This window comes from Amaranthus tricolor, chromosome 9 (genome assembly GCF_026212465.1).
Source record: "Amaranthus tricolor cultivar Red isolate AtriRed21 chromosome 9, ASM2621246v1, whole genome shotgun sequence".
Taxonomy (NCBI): domain Eukaryota; kingdom Viridiplantae; phylum Streptophyta; class Magnoliopsida; order Caryophyllales; family Amaranthaceae; genus Amaranthus; species Amaranthus tricolor.
Window position 1 is genome coordinate 16,202,514 of NC_080055.1, and position 24,198 is coordinate 16,226,711.

The window sequence follows — 24,198 nt, forward strand, 5'->3', positions numbered from 1 at the left end:
GCCTAGCGGATAGCCCGCCCATGAACAGCTCTAGATCTACCCTAAATCGATATGCTAGACCATACGCGTAAAATTATTTATTATTATTATTATTATTATTATTATTATTATTATTATTATTAAATTGATGTCATCGTGCTTAATTCATATTCATTAATCATTAACATAATCAAAATCATATTTATAGTTCATGCATGCAAGTCGACTTAATTAACCATTAAAAAAAAAGTAATCCTAATCCTAAATAGAGTTGAAAGTTTAGTTTGCGATTTGGTTTTTTCATAAAACAAAATCAAACAAATTTTAATTTGATTTTTGATTTTTCAATGCAAATTCACCAAATTGAGCCGCAATCCAAATCGAACCGAATCAAATTAATTCGGTTTAGACTTTTTCAGACCAATTCGAACCAAATTTTCAACTAAAAACAAATATAAACTACAAATCGAATTAAATTGCTCAAATTGTAAATAAAAAATATTTAAAATCATAGTTGCAAAACTGGAAATGACAAAATAAATTTTTAATCATTGAATTAAGGTTTACTGTTGTTATAAGATTGCTTACATCGTTTTTGTTGGTATCGCTAATCAAAATCTTCTATTTGCACGTCAAGTTGCACAATTTTCACTCAACAAATAGTTTAACTTAAAGTAAGATGTGAGTTTCTATTTAATTCGATTTAGAATTTCAGTTTTCGATTTTTAGTATACTTAAACCTAATTCAAACCAAAATATTTCAGTTTTGAAAATTTCAATCCAAAATCAACCAATTTATAAAAAATCAAAACTAAATTTCTTATTACAAATTCTTGTGAGAGACAGTCTTTTTGAAAGACCATCTTTAATTTTATTGTCTTATAAAGAAAAATATAGAATAAAAATAGGCATTAACAGACATCTCTCAAAAAGACAATCTATTAAAAGACCGGCTAATTTGTTGTTTAATATGCAATCTTTAACATAATAACTTTCATCCTAGACCCTAAACCTAAAAAAATAAATGTATAATTCTATATTTCATTTCTTCCGTACAAATAAAACAAAAGAAATACACAAAAACCGCCCACAGAAAGAATAGAGTAGCGAAACAAACAAGAAAACTCTTCATAATCCTACATCGCGCAAATTCCAAACGATCTAAATTACGCCGTCGTTTTGGACCTTCCTAAGCTCATCCATGGCTTCCCCTTACGATCCTTTTAAACAGTATAGTTTCTGATCTTCATTAATTTCTATATCTTTTTACATTAAGTTTATAATTTTTTTTTGTAACATGAAGGGAGCCAATCAATCAACAACAACAAAAGAAAAGAGGGCCAAATTTGTTGCTATTGCTTCCTTTAATCTACGCTCCTGTTCTTCCTCTCAGTAATTCTCTTTTTCCCTTAATGCCTTTTGTGGGTTTTTGTTTATTTTTGATTTGGTTTGACGGGTAACTTAAAAAAATATTTAATTTTGATTTTCTTTGGCAGTTAGAATAACATTGAGGCATAAACCTGTTCTTAGAGATCGATTATTTACTGCTGTTCTTGCTGGAGCTTTTGTCCATGGCACTTATTTGGTGTATCCTTTTTTTATTGGTCATGTCTTGTTGGGGACGCTTTGTACACCGGGCTGGCCATTTGTGTCCTCTTTTCAAAGTTCATTTCTTGATTGATATTTTTTTGTTTTTGCCTGTGTATATGATGAAATTGATTATGATTGCTCTAATATACTATCTATTTGATACTTATGCTATTAAATTTTTTTTAAAAGGATTTACTGCCCTAGTGATGCTAAATAATAGTAATGGAAATGATTTATAGTGTAAAATTTCATCAAAAGTTCCATCTCATTCCTATGGTAACGAAATTTTGACAAAAAATATTTTTTAACTTTGATTATTTTTTTTTTACAAATTTCTATTACCACCTAATACCACCTTTTCCAATCATAATGCAGAATAAATTTTATGAACAAAATAAGATGATTGAAGGTTGTCAAGAATGTTCATCAAGGTAACCTACAAATTTTTCAACCAAAATTAGATTAGTTTTCATTCCCATTTTCGCGGTTTATCACCACTTACCAAACAGGCTTTTAGAGTCATGAAAGTTATTCGGCTATAAGAGGAAATTTTGACGTATGCTCGTTTTAGAATATAGGAGAGTATCTTGTTTGTGTTTTTTTTAATTAATTACGAGTTTGAAGTAAAACATTTAGATATGTGGATGGTTTTGACTTTTGAGTGAGTTTATTGTGAACTATGGATTGTTTGACAGTTGACATTTGACAGTATGTGCATTTACTGCCTTGTATGAGTCACTATGATGATAGTTTTTACAAAGTTGTTAAAGTGATTGTGCTGCGTTTGAGTTTGGGGAGTGTGGATTTTATGGTTGAGGTTTATTTATCTGTAGGTAGTATGTTGAAAGAACAACCGTTAGATGCCTTACATTCAACTCATGAGTTATGTTACTTGAACCGTTTGTTCATCTGAAGTATCCTTGTTGGATACTTCATACATTTACACTGTGTCTTGACAGAAAAAAAAAAAGGAGGGATAGAGTAAAACGGAGGGAAAGGAAAGGGAGGAATTTGGAAGGATGGAGGATCCCTTGTTAGTATAAGAAAAATGGAATGGAGGGGTTTAGAGGAAAACAATGGACAAACTTTGTTAAGAATACCATCGCTCCCAAAGTGGGAAGATTTGGAGTGAAAACACTCATTTTCTTTCTTTTTTCTTCCTTTTCCTTCTAAACAAATGAGGTGCCCTATCCCTCCTTGCCCCTCCCCTTCCTTCCTCTTTCCCTTCCCTTTCCCTTTTCATTCCTTTCTTTTCTCTTCTAATTACTATCCGAAAATAGTGGTAATTTTAATTTGAGTATTAGTGTGATTATTTGATGGTTTGCTTCAAATACGCTTGTGGGATGCTTCATATTTTTGTTTTCAAATGTGATCAATGTGGTCATATGACGGTTTGCCTTGAGTATCAATTTGGGATATTTGTTTTTCAATCTCCCCATTTGGGATATTTCAAACTTCTACAATTTCTTAGTTTGATGGTTCATTTTGGACGGAAGAAAAAATTTTCTTAAAGCAGTGTAGAATGACATTTGGACTTGTGCCCTTTCAATTGGCCAGTAAGCTGTAAGCTATTTGCAAAGTTGTAGCAATAATAGGTTGTGACACATTGATGTCTCAGCTAATTTTACAATTGCTCTAAATAGCCTTTTTATAGGAACTTTGTGGAGGAAATGTAATGGTTTTGGTTTGCATATATGTCCACTTTAAATGAAATAAATGCCTTCATGCTGATCCAATAACCCGAACACTTTTGAAGACTATTTAAATGTTAGTGGTATCCTTTCCTTTTGTCAGTCTCGAAATTGTCATATTTGGAACAGAAACAATGTAATTATAAATGGTGAAAGATTTGTGTATCATTACTTTTGAGAGTTGATTAACCATGTGCGTGTTATAGTTAATTCTTACTTGATGTTTATATTGTCTTGATCATGAGTTTATATCTTACTGTATACCTTATATGAACCAAATATTTACGGAGTTAGGCTACAAGCGGCGAGCAGAGTAAGGGAATCAGTACTTCACATGTATCGTTGGTTTGTTTGTTGTATATGATTGTAGCTTCCTTTTTGGGAGGAGTCTTAGATAGTAGGGAAGTCCGCTATTCAGTGTTTTACTCTTCTTCATAAATAAACCTACTGTTCGCAGTAATCCACTTATCTTAGTGTAGTTATACAAATTATGATACATTGAGTTGGTAGTCAAATTTTGAAAATACGAGTTCATGTTTATCGCAGTTTCTTTACATTGTTTTCATGGTTTTACTTTCATTGTCTTTGATGGCAATTTTATATAACCAATCTGGAAACACTGTCAATAATCTATCTTTACTTGAACCTGTTGTTTCTCCTCAATCAATCATGTTGGATACTTCATAGAAGTAGTTAACACTTAGACATGAGTATGCATAATGCACTATTCATTTTTGGCCAAAGTGTGCAAAATTTTCTACTTCCTCCGGATTTTATTAGTTACTACAGTTATTGTACCAACTATTGTTCATCAATTGATCTTATTTGGTTTATATTTCTCCATGTATAATATAAAACATAATTAAGTGGGATCTTTTTTGATTCGTCTTAATGCGTATTTTCATAATATTAACTTTTTAGAATTTTTTATCATATGAAATTCAAGATATTAAAGATTAAAATCGTGCATTAGATAACGTGAAAAATAGAAGTGTAACAAGAATTAAAAACCAAAGGAAGTATTTTTGGACATTTGGGTTTGTACCTCTCTCTGCGTAGTAGTCTAGGTAGTTGAGTTACATGGCTCATATGTATATGGTATTACGGATAGTTTATCGTGACTTTAAATAGCTGGTTTTACGGATAGTTTTCGAGGGATGAATGAAGTTCTTGGCTTGCACTTTCAAGCACTCCAAATGAAATAAATACCCTTGTTTTGTTCAAGAGTCATTAGTCATATCTTTCCACATAAATTTTACTAAGCCGGCTGCCAGCGTTGTTGATATCTTACTGTTCGTGATTATTGCTTTCTTTTTCCAAAAGCCCCGAGTTTTATGAATGAGGGAAATCCGCAATTTTGTGCTTCGCACGCCTTCTTCATTCAATTTATGGTTGAAACACGTCTGTAATTCATGGCCTAGTGGGGTTTAAAGTTTACAATACATCAATTTAGAAGTCAAATTCTGATGGAATAGGATCATGTTAATCACATTCTTGTTATGTTGCTTTCATTTCGTTTCAATTTTTAATCTCTATCAAGGAAAATCAATATTACCCCCATAATATGTCATCTCCTGATACGTCTCTTCTGTATTTTTATTAATCTATTACGTTCCAGACATTACAGTCGCTTTTCGATCACTGCCATTTGTTGACTCTTGTCGCACTGTGAATTGAAACAACCGGCTTGGCTTCTTTCTTTGTTGTGCTCTCCATTTAGTCCCAGAAAGATTGATGGTTTGAATTTGATTTTTCTGTGAATTGCTTATACACAATATTCTTCCATACTAATGTTGTATATACATGCATGGCCAAGTTCCCATGGTCTACAGAAGCCAGAAATAGATTAGAGCAATGCATTTTATAGAGGTAGATTACTAAACTTGCCCATCTTCATTCACTTTGCATTACCAATTTCTTTTGTGTTTCTTTGACTAATATATACAGAACTGATCTTTACGATGTCGAGAGCAAGTAGTGTGCAAATGAAGGCAATCTTGATGCTTCGTTTTTACTGGATTGAACTTTTCGAAGATTATGAGGGTTATTGTTTCTTGTTCAAATACAGCTTCTGGCATTTTTGGCATCAGCCAATTTTGTTGTAATTTTGTTGAAGAAAAATAATCTCTTGTGAGCAGATTAACAGTTCTTCAAAAGCATTTCCAATTAGTTATTGAGACATTTGTTGTGTAGCTGATAGAAGCTTGAATTATGAATTGTGAATGAAATAATGGTATGTTTGGAAATGATGATTTTATTTGAAAATCTGAAATTGATTTAAATTTATTGTTTGACAAATAAATTTTTAAGATCGATTTAACCATTGTTTTTAAAGTACTTAAAAATGCGAATATGTGAATGGTTTCCCAAACTTTTTCATTATTAAAAGGTAATATTTATTCCCAAACACAACATAAGGTAATATTGAAGAATTAGTATTTCATTTAAAATTTTGAAATTCAATGTTGGAAATTCAAAAAATGAATTTCAAAATCAAATTTAGTGTTTGGGAAATATTAAAATTTTCAAATCTAAAATTTCAAATTTCAAAGGTTGTTTGGATTACAAATCATTAATTTTGAATTTTAACTTTGTTTGGTAAAAATATGTAATTGCAATTACAAAACTCAATCATCCTTGCAAAATGACCTAATATATGAAGTACATGACAAGATAAAATATAATACTAATACACTGATTGCACTCAAGATTTGACTATTTGATCACCTTAAGTGATTGCCCATAATTACCACGCATGAAGATATAATATTACCCAATCCAACTTCTCATTTTCAGGTAAAGTCTTAAGCATTTCAAACTCTTCTGCATTGTTCAAATATTGCTTCACTGCCTTCAATACTTCTTGTAAATCAAGTCCGACAACTCTTGAAGCAACATTGTAGGCCTCTTTAGAATCGTGCTTTGGTTTCTTGATATCATATACTCCTTAAATGTCTCAGCTAAGCTAGTAACAACACCAGTAAAACGATCCCTCTTTAATTTCTTTCTTGAAGACTTCCGAAGTTGCATTTGAGTTATGGACACCTCGATTTTCAGTCTCTAAAGCAGCAGCTGGCTCTTCGTGTTGCTCAGTACCATCACCAATCGCTCTATCTACTGACACCAAAGCACAAATATCATACCAATTCTCAATCTTTTGTTAATATATGCCGAGGCATTTGGATTATCTTGCATAACATTGGAAAAGAAAGATGCAAACATTAATCATCAATAGTCAATCCATATAACACATTATCACAATAATTCACGGTCAATCCATTAACAATAAGAGCACAAAGTGCTCAACATAAGGATATAATATTATTATATTTGATTGACAATCAGAAAAGCATACCTTACAATATTCGTTCCATTAGGAAAAATCATTCATATCAATCTCAAGCATCTTTTTTCTCATTATTCCACGTAAACTTAGTGTAAGTTTTAATGTTGGTGACGATTGCATGACGTTTCTTCCATACCTTAATCCTATTTTTGACATGATCCATTGTAATAAATATGCCCAACTCATTCCTTAACTTATCAACAACAGCTTGACAAAATTGAGGCTTGACCTTTATTCCCCTCGTTTATTTGGTCAATTAATGTTGAAGCGAGAATTGCATTTATTTGGGGAGTCCAAGATACGTAACCTCTCTTTACTTTTGAGCTTGAACGTAACTGCCTTTTCATTGTTTGTTCATTATAATAGAGAAACTCTAAAACGTGTCAAAATAATTAGTTGAACACAATAATATACAAAAAGCAGCAGAGTATTAATAACAAGTGAAAAATCTAGCATCATCAGCTGGCTAGCTATTGTACTATTGTATTGATAACCTTCATAAATTGATATTGAGTATGCCTCTCACCCATCGTATGCAATCCACATCTTCCAATTAGGATTAAAGGAACATCAACTACTATTCTTGTTGCATTTACAAGAAATAAAGAAAAAGCAAACTAATGGCTGACACTTAAATAAAGAAAAAGCATACTCATCATTGATTTTCGTTTGAACTCTTTCCTACTGCTAAGGATGAGTAATTCTCTGTTTATATCCCTTGAGCTAATTAAATTGTGGTGATTTTCATCTAATGATTATGTCATGGATAAAGGAAGGCCCAAGCCCATGATTAAATACACTTACGCAAGGCCGAAATAGAAATCAGTTATAACAACTTTTTGTTAGCGTACAAAATGCAGTTCCAGAGTTAAAGAGTACTATGGAGGACCGATTTACCGAAATGATCCAGTACTTTGAAGGATCCCAATCGAGGTTGTGTGATGAATAAAACAAGAAGTTGGAAGATCATGCTAGAGGATAAAATGACCTCAAGGCAGCTATGACCGTACTGATGACGGAAGTAAAAAATATCAGTGCTGAGGTTATGGGCGACAACATCGGTAGTCCAGTGGGTCAAACCTCTGAAAATAGAGAGCAGTCGGTCATCGAACAGATCCAACCAACAAATACTGAAGATCGTGAGGGTTTTGGAGAACGGAGACACTATGGAGGCTGGAACAACGAAAGTAGCAATTCGAGAGTTCGTCGTTTGGATTTTCCCATAGTTTCCGACGAAGATCCGGACGGATAGATTAGCAAAGCTGAAAGGTACTTCGAGGTTTACCACCTGACCTGTACCGAAAAGTTGGGAGCAGCTATCATGGGATTAGAAGGCGATGCCCTATAATTGTTTCAATGGGAGAACAAAAGGCGTACCGTTATGAGTTGGCGGATGCTGAGGAGGATGATGTTGAAACGCTTTAGAGGCTGGAAGGGAGGTTCCATCATCGAGCAATGGCTGAGTGAGCAACAGGAAGGCTGTGTGGAAGACTATGAAAAGGTATTCATTCAATTTGGTTTAAATATTGATGAAGAAGTTAGTGAGTCATTTCTATTAGCTAATTTTATTTAAGGGCTAGAGATTAATAGACCTTGTAAATATTGAAGAAGCCTTTGAGTGGGCGGTGAAAATTGAGGAGAAATTGACTGCCATGGGAACACTTGGCGTGCATCGGGGGCCAGGGAGAAATTTACCACAGTACCCTTATAAAACTTATCCTTCCCTATTCATTTCCAAACAGAACCTGAAAACCCGTCATCTTCCCCAACCAAACACAACCTGCCTAAGAAATTACCACCCCTACCATAACACCTCCACAAACAACCCACCAATGATAACACCCGCCGTTTGACCTATCGGGAATTCCAAGACTGAAAAACCAAGGGGCTTTATTTTAGGTGATGAAAAATGGAGATCAGGGCATGTTTGCAAGAAAAAAGAGTTAAGTGTTCTTGTTGTGGGAGATAGGGGGGTGGAGGATGACCAATTCGAGGAGGTAGAAGAGGAGTTTGTAGATGCTGAGAGCAAACCTGTCAGGATTTCGTTGAATTCTCAGTTGTAGGAATTGATAATCCTAAAACTATGAAGCTTGAAGGAAAAATTGGGGAAACAAAGTAGTGGTTATGATTGACTCTGGTGCTAATAATTTTATATCCCCTAATGTAGTTGAAAGACTCGCCATTCCAGTAACTGCCACAGAGGAGTTTGGGGTGACCTTGGGCACAGGAGAGACTCGTATGGGAAGTGGTAGTTGTCAAGGAATGGAAATAGACTTGGGGGCACTATGTATTATCGAAAATTTTTGCCATTAGAGTTGGGGCACTCGAATGTTATCCTGGGAATAGAGTGGTTGGCCAAATTGGGAACTATTTCCAGTAATTGGACCCAACTGATGCAGTTTAATTGGAAAAAAAGCAAGGTGATGTTGAGAAGTGACCCATCGTTGGAGCGTTCCTTAGTCACTCTCAAGTCTATCATGAAAGACATACGGAAGGTGGGAGGAGGTGTTTTGATTGATTTAGCTAGCATGAACAGGATAATAGTACCAAAGAACTTGAGATGCCCTTGAATATTCCAGAATCATTGCAGGAAGTCATAAAATCCTTTGCACCAGTGTTCAGTATGCCCCCAGGCTTACCCCCTTTAAGATCCAAACAACACCAAATTACCCTCAAAAATGGTTCCAACCCAATTAGTGTTTGACCCTACCGATACCCACAAATCCAGAAGGCCGAAATTGAGCGTTTGGTGTTCGATATATTACAAGCTGAAATCATACAGCCCTCTCTTAGCCCATTTTCCAGCCCGGTGTTGCTTGCTAAGAAGAAAGATGGGTTGTGGAGATTTTGTGTCGATTACCGACCCTTGAACAAAGAAACTGTTGTGAATAAGTATCCCGTACCAGTCATTGAGGAGTTGTTGGCTGAGATACATAGTGCTAGGGTGTTTTCCAAGTTAGACCTGAAGTCAGGATATCATCAAATAAGGATGAAACCAGAATATGTTCGTAAAACCGTATTTCGCGCACACGAAAGTCATTACGAGTTCTTGGTCATGCCTTTCGGGTTAACTAACGCCCCCCTACGTTCCAATCTCTGATGAACGATATATTTAGATCTTTTCTTTGCCGGTTTGTGTTGGTATTCTTCGATGATATCCTAGTTTACAGCTCTTCTGTGAGCGAGCATGTTCAGCACTTATCTGAAGTATTGGGAATTTTGGCACGCCACCAATTATATGCTAATGCTAATGCTAAAAAATGCGAAATTGGGCAGACTCGGGTGGCATACTTGGGTCACATCGTGTCAGGAGGACGGGTGGAGGTGGATCCAGATAAATTTAAAGCTATGCAAGAATGGCCCCTACCCGTAAGTTTGAAGGAATTACGTGGTTTTTTGGGGTTGACCAGTTACTACAAGATGTTTATCTATCATTATGCGCAATTGGCAAAACCATTAACCAACCAGCTGAAGAAGGATAATTTCCATTGGGACGAAATTGCTACTGCAGCCTTTAACACCTTAAAGCAGGTCATGTTGAGTGCCCCGGTTTTAGCTATCCCTAATTTCTCCTTACCGTTTGTTGTTGAGGCTGATGCGTCGGGAAAGGGGTTAGGAGCAGTTCTCTCTCAAAACAAGCACCCCATTGCCTTTTTTAGTAAAGGTTTTGGAGTTAGAGGACAAGCAAAATCGATATATGAGAAGGAGCTTATGACGATTGTGTTAGCAATCCAAAAATGGAGGCATTACTTGATCGGTCGAAGGTTAGCAAAGATTGGATTCGTACTTCATATGGACCAATTTGTATAGAGGAAAGTTGCTTAGAGTTGGAAAGTATTAAAGAAGGTTAGATTTTTTTTTTCTCTATTAATTACAATAATCAATAATAATCATTTGTTTATTAATACTTACATTTTTTGTTATTTATATTATTTTGTAGGTATAGAAGATTTGGTTTTAGAGCAACCAATCATTATCAATGACGAGACCAATGATGTTCCGACGGAACAATAAACACATGAAGACTTTTCTTGTAATTGTTATGTTATTGAAGACATTTGTAATTGAGAATTGTGAACTCTGTTTTGTTTGGACTTATGTTTAAGACTATGGTTTGCTTAGGACTTTGGTATTTTGTGGTGGACTATCATTTGCTTGGGACTTTGGATAATATCGGCATTATATATTGCTTTTGAGTATTGAAAATTAATAAAATAGTACTTTTACAATTCAAATTTCTACCTAAATTATACTAGTAAATTCTAAATATTTGGTTGTCAAAATTATTGCATAGTCAGCCACATTTTGGGTGTGAAATTCTCCTATGTGGCTGTTGTAGCCATACAACCAGCCTAATATTTCAGCCCAACTTAATAGTTTTCAATGCCTATTTCAAAGCATAAGATTTTCATCCTATTGATTAAAATTCCCATTCTAACTACTAAAATGCCCATTTCAAGGCTTTAAATGTCAAATTCAAGGCTTATCTTTCTTTTCGAAAAAGTTGAAGTTTAAATCTTACTAAAAATATTAAAATGTCTATTTCAAGTCTTAAAATGTCTATTTTAAGGTTAAATATCCATTCTAAGGATTCAAATCTCTATTCTAAGCTTTAACGTTCCTTTTTCCAAATTGATTAAGTTTAACATCATACTTTAAAGCTTTAAATTTCAATTTCAAGACTTAAAATTTCTATTTTAATGATTAAAACACTTATTCAAATTCTTAACCTTCCTTTTATTATAAAGACTGAAATAACATCCTAGTTAAAGTTTTTTATGCCTATTTTAGAGCATAAAATATCAATTCTAAGGCTTAAAATGACTTTTTCAAGCCTTAAATTTAATTTTCCAAAAGTATTAAGTTGAACATCCTACTATAAAGTTTTAAATGCCAATTTTAAGTCTTAAAAATGCCTATTCGAAAAATTAAAATGTCTACTCTAAAACTTAAAATGTTACACCCTAAGCCTTAAATTTTCAAAAGTATTGATATGATAAGTATACATTAAAGCGTGGAAAATATACAATAAATTCATTTAAGAAAAATTTTCATAAACAAAATTAAAAATTTTAATTCTAACATGAGGCAAAGTATTGTACCAATTCTTTACTAAACAAGTTTTAGTTATACTTATTACAGAATAACTATTATACAAATAATTCACTAACTACTACAATTGAACAAAGAAATTTATAACCGTTACATTTAGATAATTGAAATGTATCCAATTCAAATGAGATAGTTGCAATTGTCTTGGTAGTTTTTTTCCTTTTATTTTGCAAATGTTAATTGAAATGTATTCTAATTCAAGCCCTCTCTTGAGAGACCGTTTATAGTATAGAGCAAGCTTGTTAAAATCGCGATCCAGATCGTAAATTCGTATGATTTTACGATTTCAATTGCACCTATCGAGTTGAATCGGGGTTAAAATCATTTGTGGGTAAAATCGCTAGTAAAATCGTTAAATCGGTTTAAATAGATAAAATCGTAGAATCGTAAAATCGTAACGATTTTACCAAAATGAGCATTTATGCGACAATTCTTAAATATTATAGCCCATGCGACAATTCTTGACCAATTTGATATATTTAAATTAGAAGAAACATCTTTGTACATCTTCTTTTCACATTTATTTGTCATTTTCTACAATGATTCTTATCATTTTTTTACTTCTTCATATTTACTCAAGCTTTTGAATCATTCATCCCCAATGCTACTTGTAAGTTGTAAGTGATTTTTGTAATGCATTTAAAATCTAAAGTAGTGGAAAAAGAATTTCTTAGTGATGAAAATTAATCTAAGCACTATATTTGTCTAGGTTTGCGTAGACCCTAAGTTAATCAGACTCTTTTTTGTTAAATGATATAAAATTACAAGTAAGAATTAGATATTTTATGAATCATGCAAAAATAATTGATAAAAATAAATCTAAGTGTATTTTACGTTGAAAATATCACAACAACAAATACAAACAACTATTACGTCTTAAACCTGCAAAATTTGTAGAATCGGTCGGATTTACGATTTCGACTTTACGATTCAATTTTGAGAGCTGCTTTCGATTCAAAGTAAAATCCCGATTTTAACAACCTTGGTATAGACGCCCCTCAAAAGAGCCTAACCTACATTCTCAACTTACTATATTTAGAAACACAAATTTTATTTTTTTTATAAAAAAAACTGCCTATAATTACTGTCAGTCTCTAAACACGCGTGTATGAGGTTTCTTGATATATGAAAAGTTCCATCATTAACTGCCTATTCCCCATGCAAAATCAGAAATAGATTCTTAAACATGAAGAATCAGATTTTCAACTTCCATCTTCAAAATTGATCTACATTCTTCTCCTTAAAACCGAAAATCTTGTAAAAATGGACGAATTAATGATGGAATTCGAAAGTATATAAGACGACATTAATACTATTCAAGGTATATAATTTAGAAAAACATTTTTTTAATGCTATAAAAGTTATGTACATATCCAAATTTTTTTTTCTTTATTTAAGCTTCATCAATGGCGGATATAGTGGAATATAATAATGAAGATGACATTCCTCCTAAAGGAAATAGTGCTGATGATCGAATAGGCAGGTTAAAATATTTATGGTTATTGATATCTGAGATTGGGGATATAACAAGGTGCTATTGCTATCAATATCATGAGCATTTTAAAAAAAATACGGAATGAAAAACCGTTCACATCTGAGATTTACATTGCTTTTATAAACATGATATTTTGGATTTACATCTATGAACATTTGCCCATGTGTTGATGTTTTCAGTTAGGAAAGATAAGGAAGCATATGAAGGACATAGCAACGCCATTTTCATGTACATAGGTAATAAATTTAATATCGTTGGTGTTTGTTGTTATATATTATTATTTTTGTAGTTGTAATAACATGTCTTTAGTATTATTAAATAATAGATTTGACTTTATAATATTATGTGTCTGCTATTATAATTAAATGTATTTTATATCACAATATAGTATATATGGGATTACAGTTAGTATAATATATTTTAAAATATAACATTGCAATTCTGGAGCTATAATATAACATGTTTATGATTATAGTATAATATATTTTGGGTTATAATAAGATATATTTGGTGTTATATTGAAATATATGGGTGTTATAATAAGATATATTTGGTGTTATGTAGTTGAACAAAACGAAAATACTAAGGTTTCGTGTGCAATTGAAAATGTCTCAAGTGCAATGAAATGTGCTATTGACTTATAAAAAGTAGTCTTATTTGGTTCACTTGAAGCATTTCAGTCCAAACAATAGAAGAGCTTGAGCAGCTATACATATCACATGCACGAGTAACGGGTTTTAGCATTAAAAAATACACCAAAAGAACAAGAAAATATATTGTCGTAGAGAGTTACTATGTGTGTTCATGAAAAGGGAAAACACACCATGTAGATCTTTCAAGTCAAGCACTAGAACATCCAAGTAAGCCCAAAAAGATGAAACTCATCCCAATAACAATATACGACTATAAAGCAAGGATACAAATAAAAATGGATAATGAAAGTGGACTATATTATATTAAGAATCACATCATCTTGCACACACATGAGCTTACAAGGGCTCAATGGCTGCACCTTCTTCGTTTTGAAAGGCATGTATCAATTGCAGAGAAAATTGATACCATTAAATCATTTGAAGAGGCAAGCATCAGACCAACCACTGCTTATAGATATTTGTCTTAAGATGAAGGAGGCGATGAGTATGTTGGGCATACACTATCTGATCATATAAATTATGTAAATAGGTAATACCATTAAATACCATTTTATGACACATGTTTGGAGTCATATCATAGTATATTTGGAATTGTAATTATAAACATTTAATCTTATAAATACGATATTTGGTTATATACCACTGCATAGCTAGTGTTACAATAGTATATTTATGAGATTATATATGATAGTATTTGACCTTATAATATACCATATATGGTATTATATTTTCAGGTTGAGGATGAAAGCAATAGAAGGGGGTGATGCTTAGACGGAAATTGATAAGCTGATAGAAGAATCGAAAAAGGATCCCAATTTTTACTATTGTGTAAAATTGAATGAATAAGGAAAACTTATAGCTCTATTCTGGAGCGATAGTATGATGAGGGCAGACTACAAAATTTACGGAGATATGGTCATATTTGACACAACTTACCGCACCAATCGCTATAATCTCATATGTGGTCCAATAGTGGTGATTAATAATTATTGAAAAACTATTATGTTTGGGTGTGCATTTATCACTGACGAAAAAGTGGAATCATTTGAATAGGTTCTTGGTCAATTTAAGAAGGTTATGAACAATAAATCCTCAATGTCAATCTTCACTGATCAAGACTTTGCGATGTCAAAAGCAATTGAAAAGGTAGAACGGTGGAGGAAAAGAGAGATTGATAAAGAATTTTACTGTTCAAGAACAACACCAGCATCTAGTCTACGTATTGTCGGTTTGTTCAAACATGCAGCTGAGGTATACATTGCAACTTTATTTAGAGATTTTGAAGAGGAGTTCAAAATGGCTATATCGTGTTTGTGGCTGAAATCATGCAAGACAATGGGTAGAATGTATATAAGTAAGTGCAAACTGTTATTTTTTTTTATAATTGGTGTTATAATAATACTATTTGGGATTATAATATGTTATAATTGGTAGTATAATATTATGATATATTATAATATTTTATAATTGATATTATAATTAGTATTATAATATCTCGTAACTGGTATTATAATATATACTAATTGGTATTAAAATTTCTATATCATGTAGGGTGTGGATGGAAGATAGCGAAAGAATGTCCACAAACTGTTGTTTATATGAATTATCAAGGAAACGTTAATGTTAAATGCACATGCAAAAACTTTGAGGAATGTGGTTGGTTGTGTTGTCACTGTATGCGCATACTTCATAATCACTCGATAGAAACAATCCCTGAAAAATACATCTTACCCCGATGGACAAAAAGTGCTAAGAAAGATGTGTGGGAGAAGATGTTCAACAACCAAGACCCTTATGGTAAAGACAACGACAAACACCAAAGATTATTAGCGTTACAGTGGAGGCACAACATGGGGCGTAAAATGTACAATTTTGTTTTGAAAGCACAATACAACAACGACGCTCGGAGGGTGGTTGAGTATTTATGTAACAAAGCATATGAAGAAGTTCAAAAGTTGTTAGAAGATTCAATGCAAGAACAACCGTCACAACCCATTGTGTCGGGTACAGAAATCATGGTACTAGACCCGAATAAATCAGTAACTAACGGACGTAAAAAGAGGATCAAGGGTCACTGAGAAAAAAAAAACACAACAAATAGGGAGTTTAGTTCTGCAACACCAAAGAAACACATTATATAGAGTAAATTTGATGGTTGTAAATGTTGCAGTTGTATTATAATTGTGAACATTAGTCAGTATAATTCCGATTACATGATATTATGATCCCAAATTTAATATATTATACAGGCAAATATACTATGATAAAACAACTTGAATAGATATGACGTAATTCATTTAGAATACTACAAACTACTACCATTATATATCCAATTATTATATCCTTTAAATATCCAAAAAAATATTATTATAATTCCAATTCGTGATATAAATACATATAATTGTTCATTTTAAGAACAAAGATGACGTTAACTAAACTAATATATAATATTAACTTCAGAGTATCATAATAACAATCAAATATTGATATAACACCAAATCTGACCGTCTGCGATAAAAAGTCAGATTCAAAACGTTCCAAAAATGCCCAAAAAATACCCACACACTAATGTTGATAATGTTTGAAGCATACACCAAAATAAAACTGTTCTAACTCCAATATTGATGAAATGGTAATGTTTCACAAAAAACTACTTTGTCTTCTTCCTTGGTACATAGAGAGTGAATTTGATGGGGAAGAATGAAGATTTGGTGGGGAAGGACTACTTGGAGTGGAATTAGAATTTGGAGTTGTATTTAGAGGTGATGGAAAGTCTTGGTGTTTCTTATGGAGAAATAACAAAATTTTCCTCACAAGGAAGGTGCTGTACACAGACTTTATCAACACAATTGTTAGTTCAATTCCAAGACTCTGTCTCATTAAATTTAACACCTCTACTAGTGATTACTTTACCACTTATTGGATTATATAACCTATATGCTTTGAACTTGGAGTTATATGCCGTAAAAATGTACTTTTTAGATTTATATCTAGTTTTTTTTATGATAACTAGGGATCAAAGCACAAGTTATACAACCAAAAATGCGTAAATGACTTACTTGAGGTTTTCTCCCTTTCCATGCTTCATATGGAGTCATGTACATAACAGCTCTTGTAGGGGAAATATTGGAAGATACACTGCAGTAGCCACGGCTACTGCCCAAAATCGTTTCTCAAGACCTTTTCTAGCCATCATACTCCTAGCCATTTCCACCATCGTGCAATTTTTCCGCTTTGCTACTCCATTTTGTTGTGGCGTATAAGGTATTGTTAACTCCCCTTGGATACCATCAGAACTAAGCACATTGATGTAAAAACCCACTTTCCTTCTATATTTATACCTTAAATTTCTTAAAATAGTCAAAAGTCTCAAACATAGATTTCAAGAAATACATCCAACTCATGCAACTATAATCATCTGTAAACATTAAAAAGTACTTACTACCACTTTAAAGTGTTAACTTCAATAGTCTCAAACTTAATTATTCCCAACTTCAAATTGTTAACTTGACATCCTTGTGAAAACTTTTGATCTCCTCAAAGGATCCCAATAGTATCATTATCCCTCTTATATAGAAAGAGGAGTAGATGAGTGAAAATAAAAGCTTTAAATTTATTGATCAAAGGAATGTCCATAACAAAGTTTTATGGGAACTAAATGTTAACAAAAGTGAATCTCAGCAAAACGGATCTTCCTTGTCCTTTCTCTCCTAATCAAATAGATAAGACAATGGTTCCCATGAGGTAACTTGACTTCCTCTAAATCTCATTAAGGGTATTTCCAAAGGTTCTAAGTGATGAGTGTCATATTTCAGTTCTCATACTGTTTATGGTGATAGGAATGTATTACTACTAGTGTCAACATGTACTCTTTTTACATTCATTTGCCCTACTTTTAGATTTAAGACAATTGATTCAGCATGAGAATAATAGATGAGACTTTCCATCTTCTTATTTAAGATCATCTATAGAGGAATGAAAGTTTTTGTTGTGGTGATGTTGGTTCTCATTAGAGTATTATAGAAAGTGTTAGAGATGAGAACGACAACAAGAGGGGGGTGAATTGTTGTTTTAATAAGTTTAATTATTTTAGCCCTGTTTTTGCGGAATTAGATTGAAAAATTAAAACTTAAACTAAATGTGAAAAAGTAAAAGAGACAACACAATTTTACGCGGAAACCTTCTAGGCCTAAATAGAAGGAAAAACCACGACCCCTCGGGATTTCAAAACTCTCCAATATGTTTTAGGCAATTCGTTACGATTACATAAAACAAACTCTACTTGCTTCACTCGAAGCTTCTCTAACTAGGCCAACTTCTCTTTCTCGTTCTCTTTCTCTTGCTTCACTCGAAGCTTCTCCAATTCTCTAGCTTCACTCGAAGCTTTCTAATCCCCCCTAGACTTACCCAAGTTTAGTTACAATGATTCTCTCAAAAACCCAAACAAAGGATAAATTCCTAAAGATAAAAATTAAAGAGTTGCACAAGAAAATATTATAAATTAATTGACAATTGAACAAAATATTTCTTGTTTAATTTGATCTCTCGTATAGATTCCCAACTCTCCCCTTTTCGGTTAAATAGGAAAACTGTATATATAGGCGCCCAAGCAACTATAAAAACGGGAACAACCACCCATTACTCCCTTATTCCTAAGATTAAGGAGAATTAGATGGATCTTAGATCTAAACAATTAATCTCACGATTATTTTCTTATTTTTTTGATAAGAGGAAGCTTAATGCACAAGCAAAAAAGCCATGGCTCCTTTTCCTCTAAAAATAGCCAAGGTTGTTATTATCTTAATTAGATCTAAAATATAAGCCTATTTTCAAGGAGAAAATAAGGACAGATTATTTCCACTCCTAAAAAAAAGTTGGTTATTATAAGGTGGTTATAAAATATTTTTCCAATTAATTTATTAAAAAAAGTAGTGCAACAAATTAATTTTAATCAATACATCAACTAAAAATTCAAAAAATATATTAATCGAAATTTTCTAGCAGAAGAAACTTCTTCAGACTCCAGTCTGGGATCAATACACTGTCTCCATTTTCCAGTAACGTTAGATCATCAAACTTGGGAACAGTAGACCTCCTGTCTACATTTGACATCCTAAGCGATATACCTTATCTAACTTCCTTGGATTCTTTTGACATGTACAACGTTCACAGACTGAGTCATAGGTACTATCAACGATCCTTTTCAAGACCGGATATCGACTTGCATACAATCTCTAAAAAAAATTTGTTTATATAATGTGTAGTCATCATCAAAACCTAAGAGAGCCAACAAGTATGAACATTATTCTTGATGGATTTGTTGTCGACATATTTATCCATCGGATATGATATTGATGAAACATTTAGTGGCATTAGACTGTTTTTCTTTCTTTTGGTTGTAATTATTATATCACCTTTGATTATAGTATAGACCTTGCCTTGGCGGGAAAACTTGGTATTGTTAGTTTTGGTTCAGCAAATATCCTAAATTTTCTTCCTTAGTAGAACGGTCAAGGAACTTTTTAAGTTAACAACATTAAGCAAGGGAATGCCCATGCTCCTTTTGATATTCACAACACAAGTCTTTGTTTCTTCTACTTATTAAAGTTTTCAACTAAGGTAGGTTAGGTATTCCAAATCAAAAATCATAGAAAAAGTAATTTTGATTTTTTAAAACCTTTAATCGTAGCCCCTATCTTTTAATTCTTTTGGCCATTTTATGTAGTGGTTGTATTTAGTCCTAGGTGGTCCTGATCTTGGTGGCCTTATTTACAATGGTCCACCATACTCTTGACTCTTGAGTTACTTTGATTTGGAGTAGCCAAGATCTGAACAATATGGGGGTTTTGAAGACAAATGAAATGTGTGTTGGCCCACCTTCTTCAAACTTGTCTTGATCAGGCTTTAGTGGGCTTTGGTGGGATAACTCTTCTTGTCAGGGTGGAGGTTTTCGGTAGGTATATTAATTCTCTTTCCTCTAATAGTTAATGAGGGTACATTCGTCTATATCTCTAGCATGAAGCTTTTTGATAGTAATTATTTCTCTATCATACACAAAAGAGTATGCCTTTGTCCGGTTAAAGCCTTGAAGACATTCTTCTCTTCCCTAGTTAGAGTTAGGTTCATGTCTCTCCCTTTCTTTATTAGGGATAGGATTATATGATGGTGGTTGTACTTGATAGTGACAACATTGACTTGCTTGGGGTTAGGATCAAAAACTTGAGGTTTGGGGTAATGGGCAAGGCTATATTTGTATGCTTTAGATGAGTGAGGTCTCAACTGATGGGTACAAGTTTTGAGTGTTTCTATTAAAAGCATGACTTTGAGTTTAAGTTCATAGTGAGGTGTTACTTCTTTTCACGTACAGCGTTAAACTGTATCTGGTGAAACTTAGTTAAAATTTGTATTAAATTAAGTAAGGGAAGAGTAAGGTTTCTTATTTATCCAAGTAAAATTATCCACATGTCGAAGTAAAGGGTCCACCCAGTTTCTTGAGGTTGAATATAGTTGAATATGGTTGAAGGTGGTTAAAGATCTTCAAAGTAGCCCGAGACTAGCACCCGAAAAAGCCTCTATGATAGTTAAGTCAGATGGAGGTGGAATATAAATATGAAAATAGAATTAGTTAGTGAGAAGTTGGAGAAAACTTATTTCATTAGGGTCTATATGAGTATTTTTAGTAGATGACTTTGTATCGATAATAAAATTGATTAGATTTTTTTATCAAACTGATATACGCTGAAACAAACTGATATACGCTGAAACAAACTGACATCCTATCGGAAATAAGGCTTGACTATTTGATAGACTATCTTTAACTTGCACTTGACAAAGTTATTAACTTAATTTGACTGTATTATGATGCCTAAATAATATTTAGGTCTAAGACCCAAAAATTCAATAGCCCAACCCTCTATGCAAACACATTAGGAAGTTCAGCAGGTTATAATTTGGTTGGTTGTAGTGAATAAGCTACATCAACAAGTTGTTTTGCCAAATACTTTTTATGAATGTTTAACCCAAATAACAAGTAATAGGTCGAATACACTATTTTTTGCTCAATCAGCTATATTAACAAACACCCCAAAATTATTAATAATTAGTGTTGGCTCTTAAGGTTTTAATGATGACTTCACTTTTAAAGTAAACAAACATATTTTAGAGATTTCTTTGTAGGTATATATCCGATTTTTTTGAAATCGTTGATGAAGCCTAGGACTTGATTCGTGGACGTTGTACATGTCTTAAAAGATCCAAGAAGTTAGATAAGTGTTATAATGTTGAAAGTAGATATACAGCCTACTGTTCCCAAAATGAACAATCTAACAGAAGTTGAAGCTGGAGACAGTACGCTGTTCCTACGTAGCAGGTCTGGAGAAAAACATCGACTGGAAAATTGCAGTTATTTTATTATTCTGTTTTTAGTTGATGTAAACGGTTAAAACATAAATTAGTTGCTTAAATTAATTAGTAAGTTAATTGGCTAAACTATTTTTAGATTATCTAAAAATAGCCTAAAGACTTATTCTTTCTTTAGATGAGATCTCCTATTATTTAGGATCTTGTGTTTTTAATTCCTATGCTATTTTTAGCTTGAGGAAACCGTTTTCCTCTTTGAGCAAATAACAGCCGAACATTTATTTCTTGGCAATTCCACTATCTTTTTCTTTTGAGAACGTGGAGGATAGTGGGAGGTGTGGCTAAGGTAACTGCTGGCTGTTCCCACTATAAATAGAAGGAACTTTGCTCAAATCGAGAAAATCCAAGAGTGTCCATTAAGGGAGGTCATTTAAGAAAAATATTTTCTGTTTTTAAATGCCAATTAATTTATTATATTTTTCTTAAAGCAATTATTTAATTTTTATCCTCTTGAGAATTGGCCTTGTAAGGGTTATTGAGTGTTTTGTTGTAATTAGACTTATGAGAAGTCTAAGGGAATATAGAAGAAAAGCGTAAGAAGAGAAAGAAAAGGAGAAAGTAGAGAAAGAGAATTAGGCCTAGAGTAGAGAAACTTCAAGTGAAGCAAACTGTTTTATGTAATTGTAATTGATTGCCTAAAACATTGTGAGAATTTTGAAATCCCGGGGGGTCGTGGCCTTCTTATTAGGCCAAGAAGGTTTCCACGTAAAATCTTTGTCTCCTTTTTATCTTTTGCTTTTTAAGTTTAAGCTTTATTTTGTTTGTTAAAATTTCGCAAATTAGAAGAAAAACGTAGTAAAGCTTGATACACAACAATTCACCCCTCCCCCCCCCCCCTCTTGTTGCATTCAACCATCTCTGTGTATTTCAACAATTGGTATCAGAGCCCTGTTCCTCATTTAATCAAGAAACTCTGAGAGCAGTATCCTGTTCCCTGGCAAGATGTTGAAGATGAACGAACGCATGGAAGAAGGGTACTCTACGCAAAGGCCACCCATGTTCGATGGGAAATTCTATACCTACTGGAAAAATAGGATGAAAATTTTCATAAAGGCCGAAAATTACCAAGTATGGAGAGTAATTGAAATAGTAGACTTTGAAGTGACGACCATCAACTCCAATAATGAATCAATTCCAAAACCAATCACTGTGTATGAAAAGGAAGACTTTCAAAAGATGGAGATGAATGCTCTTGTGATCAAGCTACTTCACTGTGGTCTCGGGCCAAATGAACATAATCGTATCATGGGTTCTAAAACGGCAAGGCAAATTTGGGACCTGCTGGAAGTTACCCATGAAGGCACCAGTGAAGTGAAGCGCTCCAAGATTGATCTACTGATGTCCAGATATGAAAGGTTCGTCATGGAACCTAGGGAAACATTCAAGAGATGTTCACCAGGTTCACAAATATCACGAACGAATTAGTCTCTCTTGGTAAGATCATTCCCGTTGATGAACAAGTCAGGAAAATACTGAGAAGTCTTCCACAAGATGAGCACTGGAGAGCTAAGGTCACAGCCATCCAAGAGTCCAAAGATTTCACCAAGTTCAATTTGGAGGAGCTGGCTTGTTCACTCATGACACACGAACTGCATTTGGGAACAGCGGACAGCTCCCGAAACAAAGGACTGGCTCTAGCAGCTGATGATAGTGAAGAATCAGAAGCTGGTGAAGAGGAAGCTGCTATGTTGGCACGTAAATTCAAAAAATTCTCCAGGAACAGCAGATATAGAAAACAAAGAAATAATAAGGAAAGAGGAACTGCAAACATGAAGACAAATTTTGAATGTCACAAATGTGGAAGTACTGATCACTTCATCAAGGATTGCCCTCTATGGAAGAATGAGAAGGGTAAAGGGAAGACAAGGGAAGCTGGAAGAATGCCAAAGAAGGGAAACTTCAGAACAGATTTTCGTAAAGCAATGATCGCAGCTTGGGGTGACATTGAAAGCGAAGTTGAAACTGAAGTTCCAGTAGAGGAAGAAACTGCAAATCCGTGTCTCATGGCATCTCATGAAGAGACTAAGGAAAGAGAGGTAATGTCTTCTAGTTCTTCTCCTAAACATCTATTCAGTTTAAGTAAGGATAAATTAATTAAGTTATTTTTGGAAACACAAGAGAAGTTGGAAGAAAAAACAACTAAGTGTCTCCAAATTGAGAAAGACCTTAAGTTAAGTAAAGATCACATCTCATACTTAAAGACTTTTAGGATCGATGTGCAAAGTAGATTTTTTGATTTGTTAGATAAGAACATCATTTTAAAAGAGCAATTGGAGAAAATAAAGCAGGAATTCATCATTCTTAACATTGAAAAGAATCAAAACAAATTGCTAGGCTTAAAATGGCATTAAAATGATATATCCACTCATGTGTTTAGCACGGAATTTCAAGAAATGAAATTAAAATTAGAATCATGTAAAATAGAAAATAAGCAACTAAAAGATCAACTCAATTTAAAAGGAAAAGGGAAAATCAATGAAGTTCCCAAATGGATTCTAAATGCTAAACCAAAGAGTAAAGAAGGTCTAGGTTATGTTAAAAATGATAAAAAGAAAAAGGTCTATGTTGATCTCCCTAGTAGTAAAATCTGTTCCTTTTGTGGTAAAATTGGACACCTAAAATATCATTGTATAAAAAGGGAACAGCACCACATAGCAAATAAAATTCATGTCGAACAGTTATGGATCAAGAAATATGATTCATGTATAATCGACAAGGAACCCAAGGATAACTGGGTTCCTAAACCTAACTCTTAATTTGCTGTGCAGGTTCAAGTGAGGGTGAACAACTCATGGTATCTCGACAGTGGGTGTTCCAAGCACATGACGGGTGACAAATCTAAATTTCTCTCACTTGAAGCATATGATTGGGGAACTGTAACCTTCGGTGATAATATGAAGGGTGAGATAATCG

The 24,198-nt window shown here is 33.3% G+C and overlaps 2 protein-coding genes across 3 annotated transcripts; both read left to right on the forward strand.

The window, feature by feature from the left end:
- Nucleotides 1–996: 996 nt before the first annotated feature.
- On the forward strand, nucleotides 997–5,527 carry LOC130823605 (uncharacterized). Of its 2 annotated transcripts, XM_057688283.1 has the most exons (4): nucleotides 997–1,209; nucleotides 1,283–1,371; nucleotides 1,476–1,566; nucleotides 5,208–5,527. In XM_057688283.1, exons 1-4 carry the CDS (start codon nucleotides 1,181–1,183, stop codon nucleotides 5,236–5,238), a joined length of 240 nt encoding a protein of 79 aa, XP_057544266.1. In that variant the 5' UTR covers nucleotides 997–1,180; the 3' UTR covers nucleotides 5,239–5,527. The 2 variants fall into 2 exon arrangements, with proteins under 2 accessions (XP_057544266.1, XP_057544265.1); XM_057688282.1 differs by lacking the exon at nucleotides 1,476–1,566.
- Nucleotides 5,528–14,961: 9,434 nt separating this feature from the next.
- On the forward strand, nucleotides 14,962–15,944 carry LOC130823299 (protein FAR1-RELATED SEQUENCE 9-like). The gene is made up of 2 exons (XM_057687919.1): nucleotides 14,962–15,220; nucleotides 15,418–15,944. Exons 1-2 carry the CDS (start codon nucleotides 14,962–14,964, stop codon nucleotides 15,942–15,944), a joined length of 786 nt encoding a protein of 261 aa, XP_057543902.1.
- The last annotated feature ends 8,254 nt before the right edge of the window (nucleotides 15,945–24,198 follow it).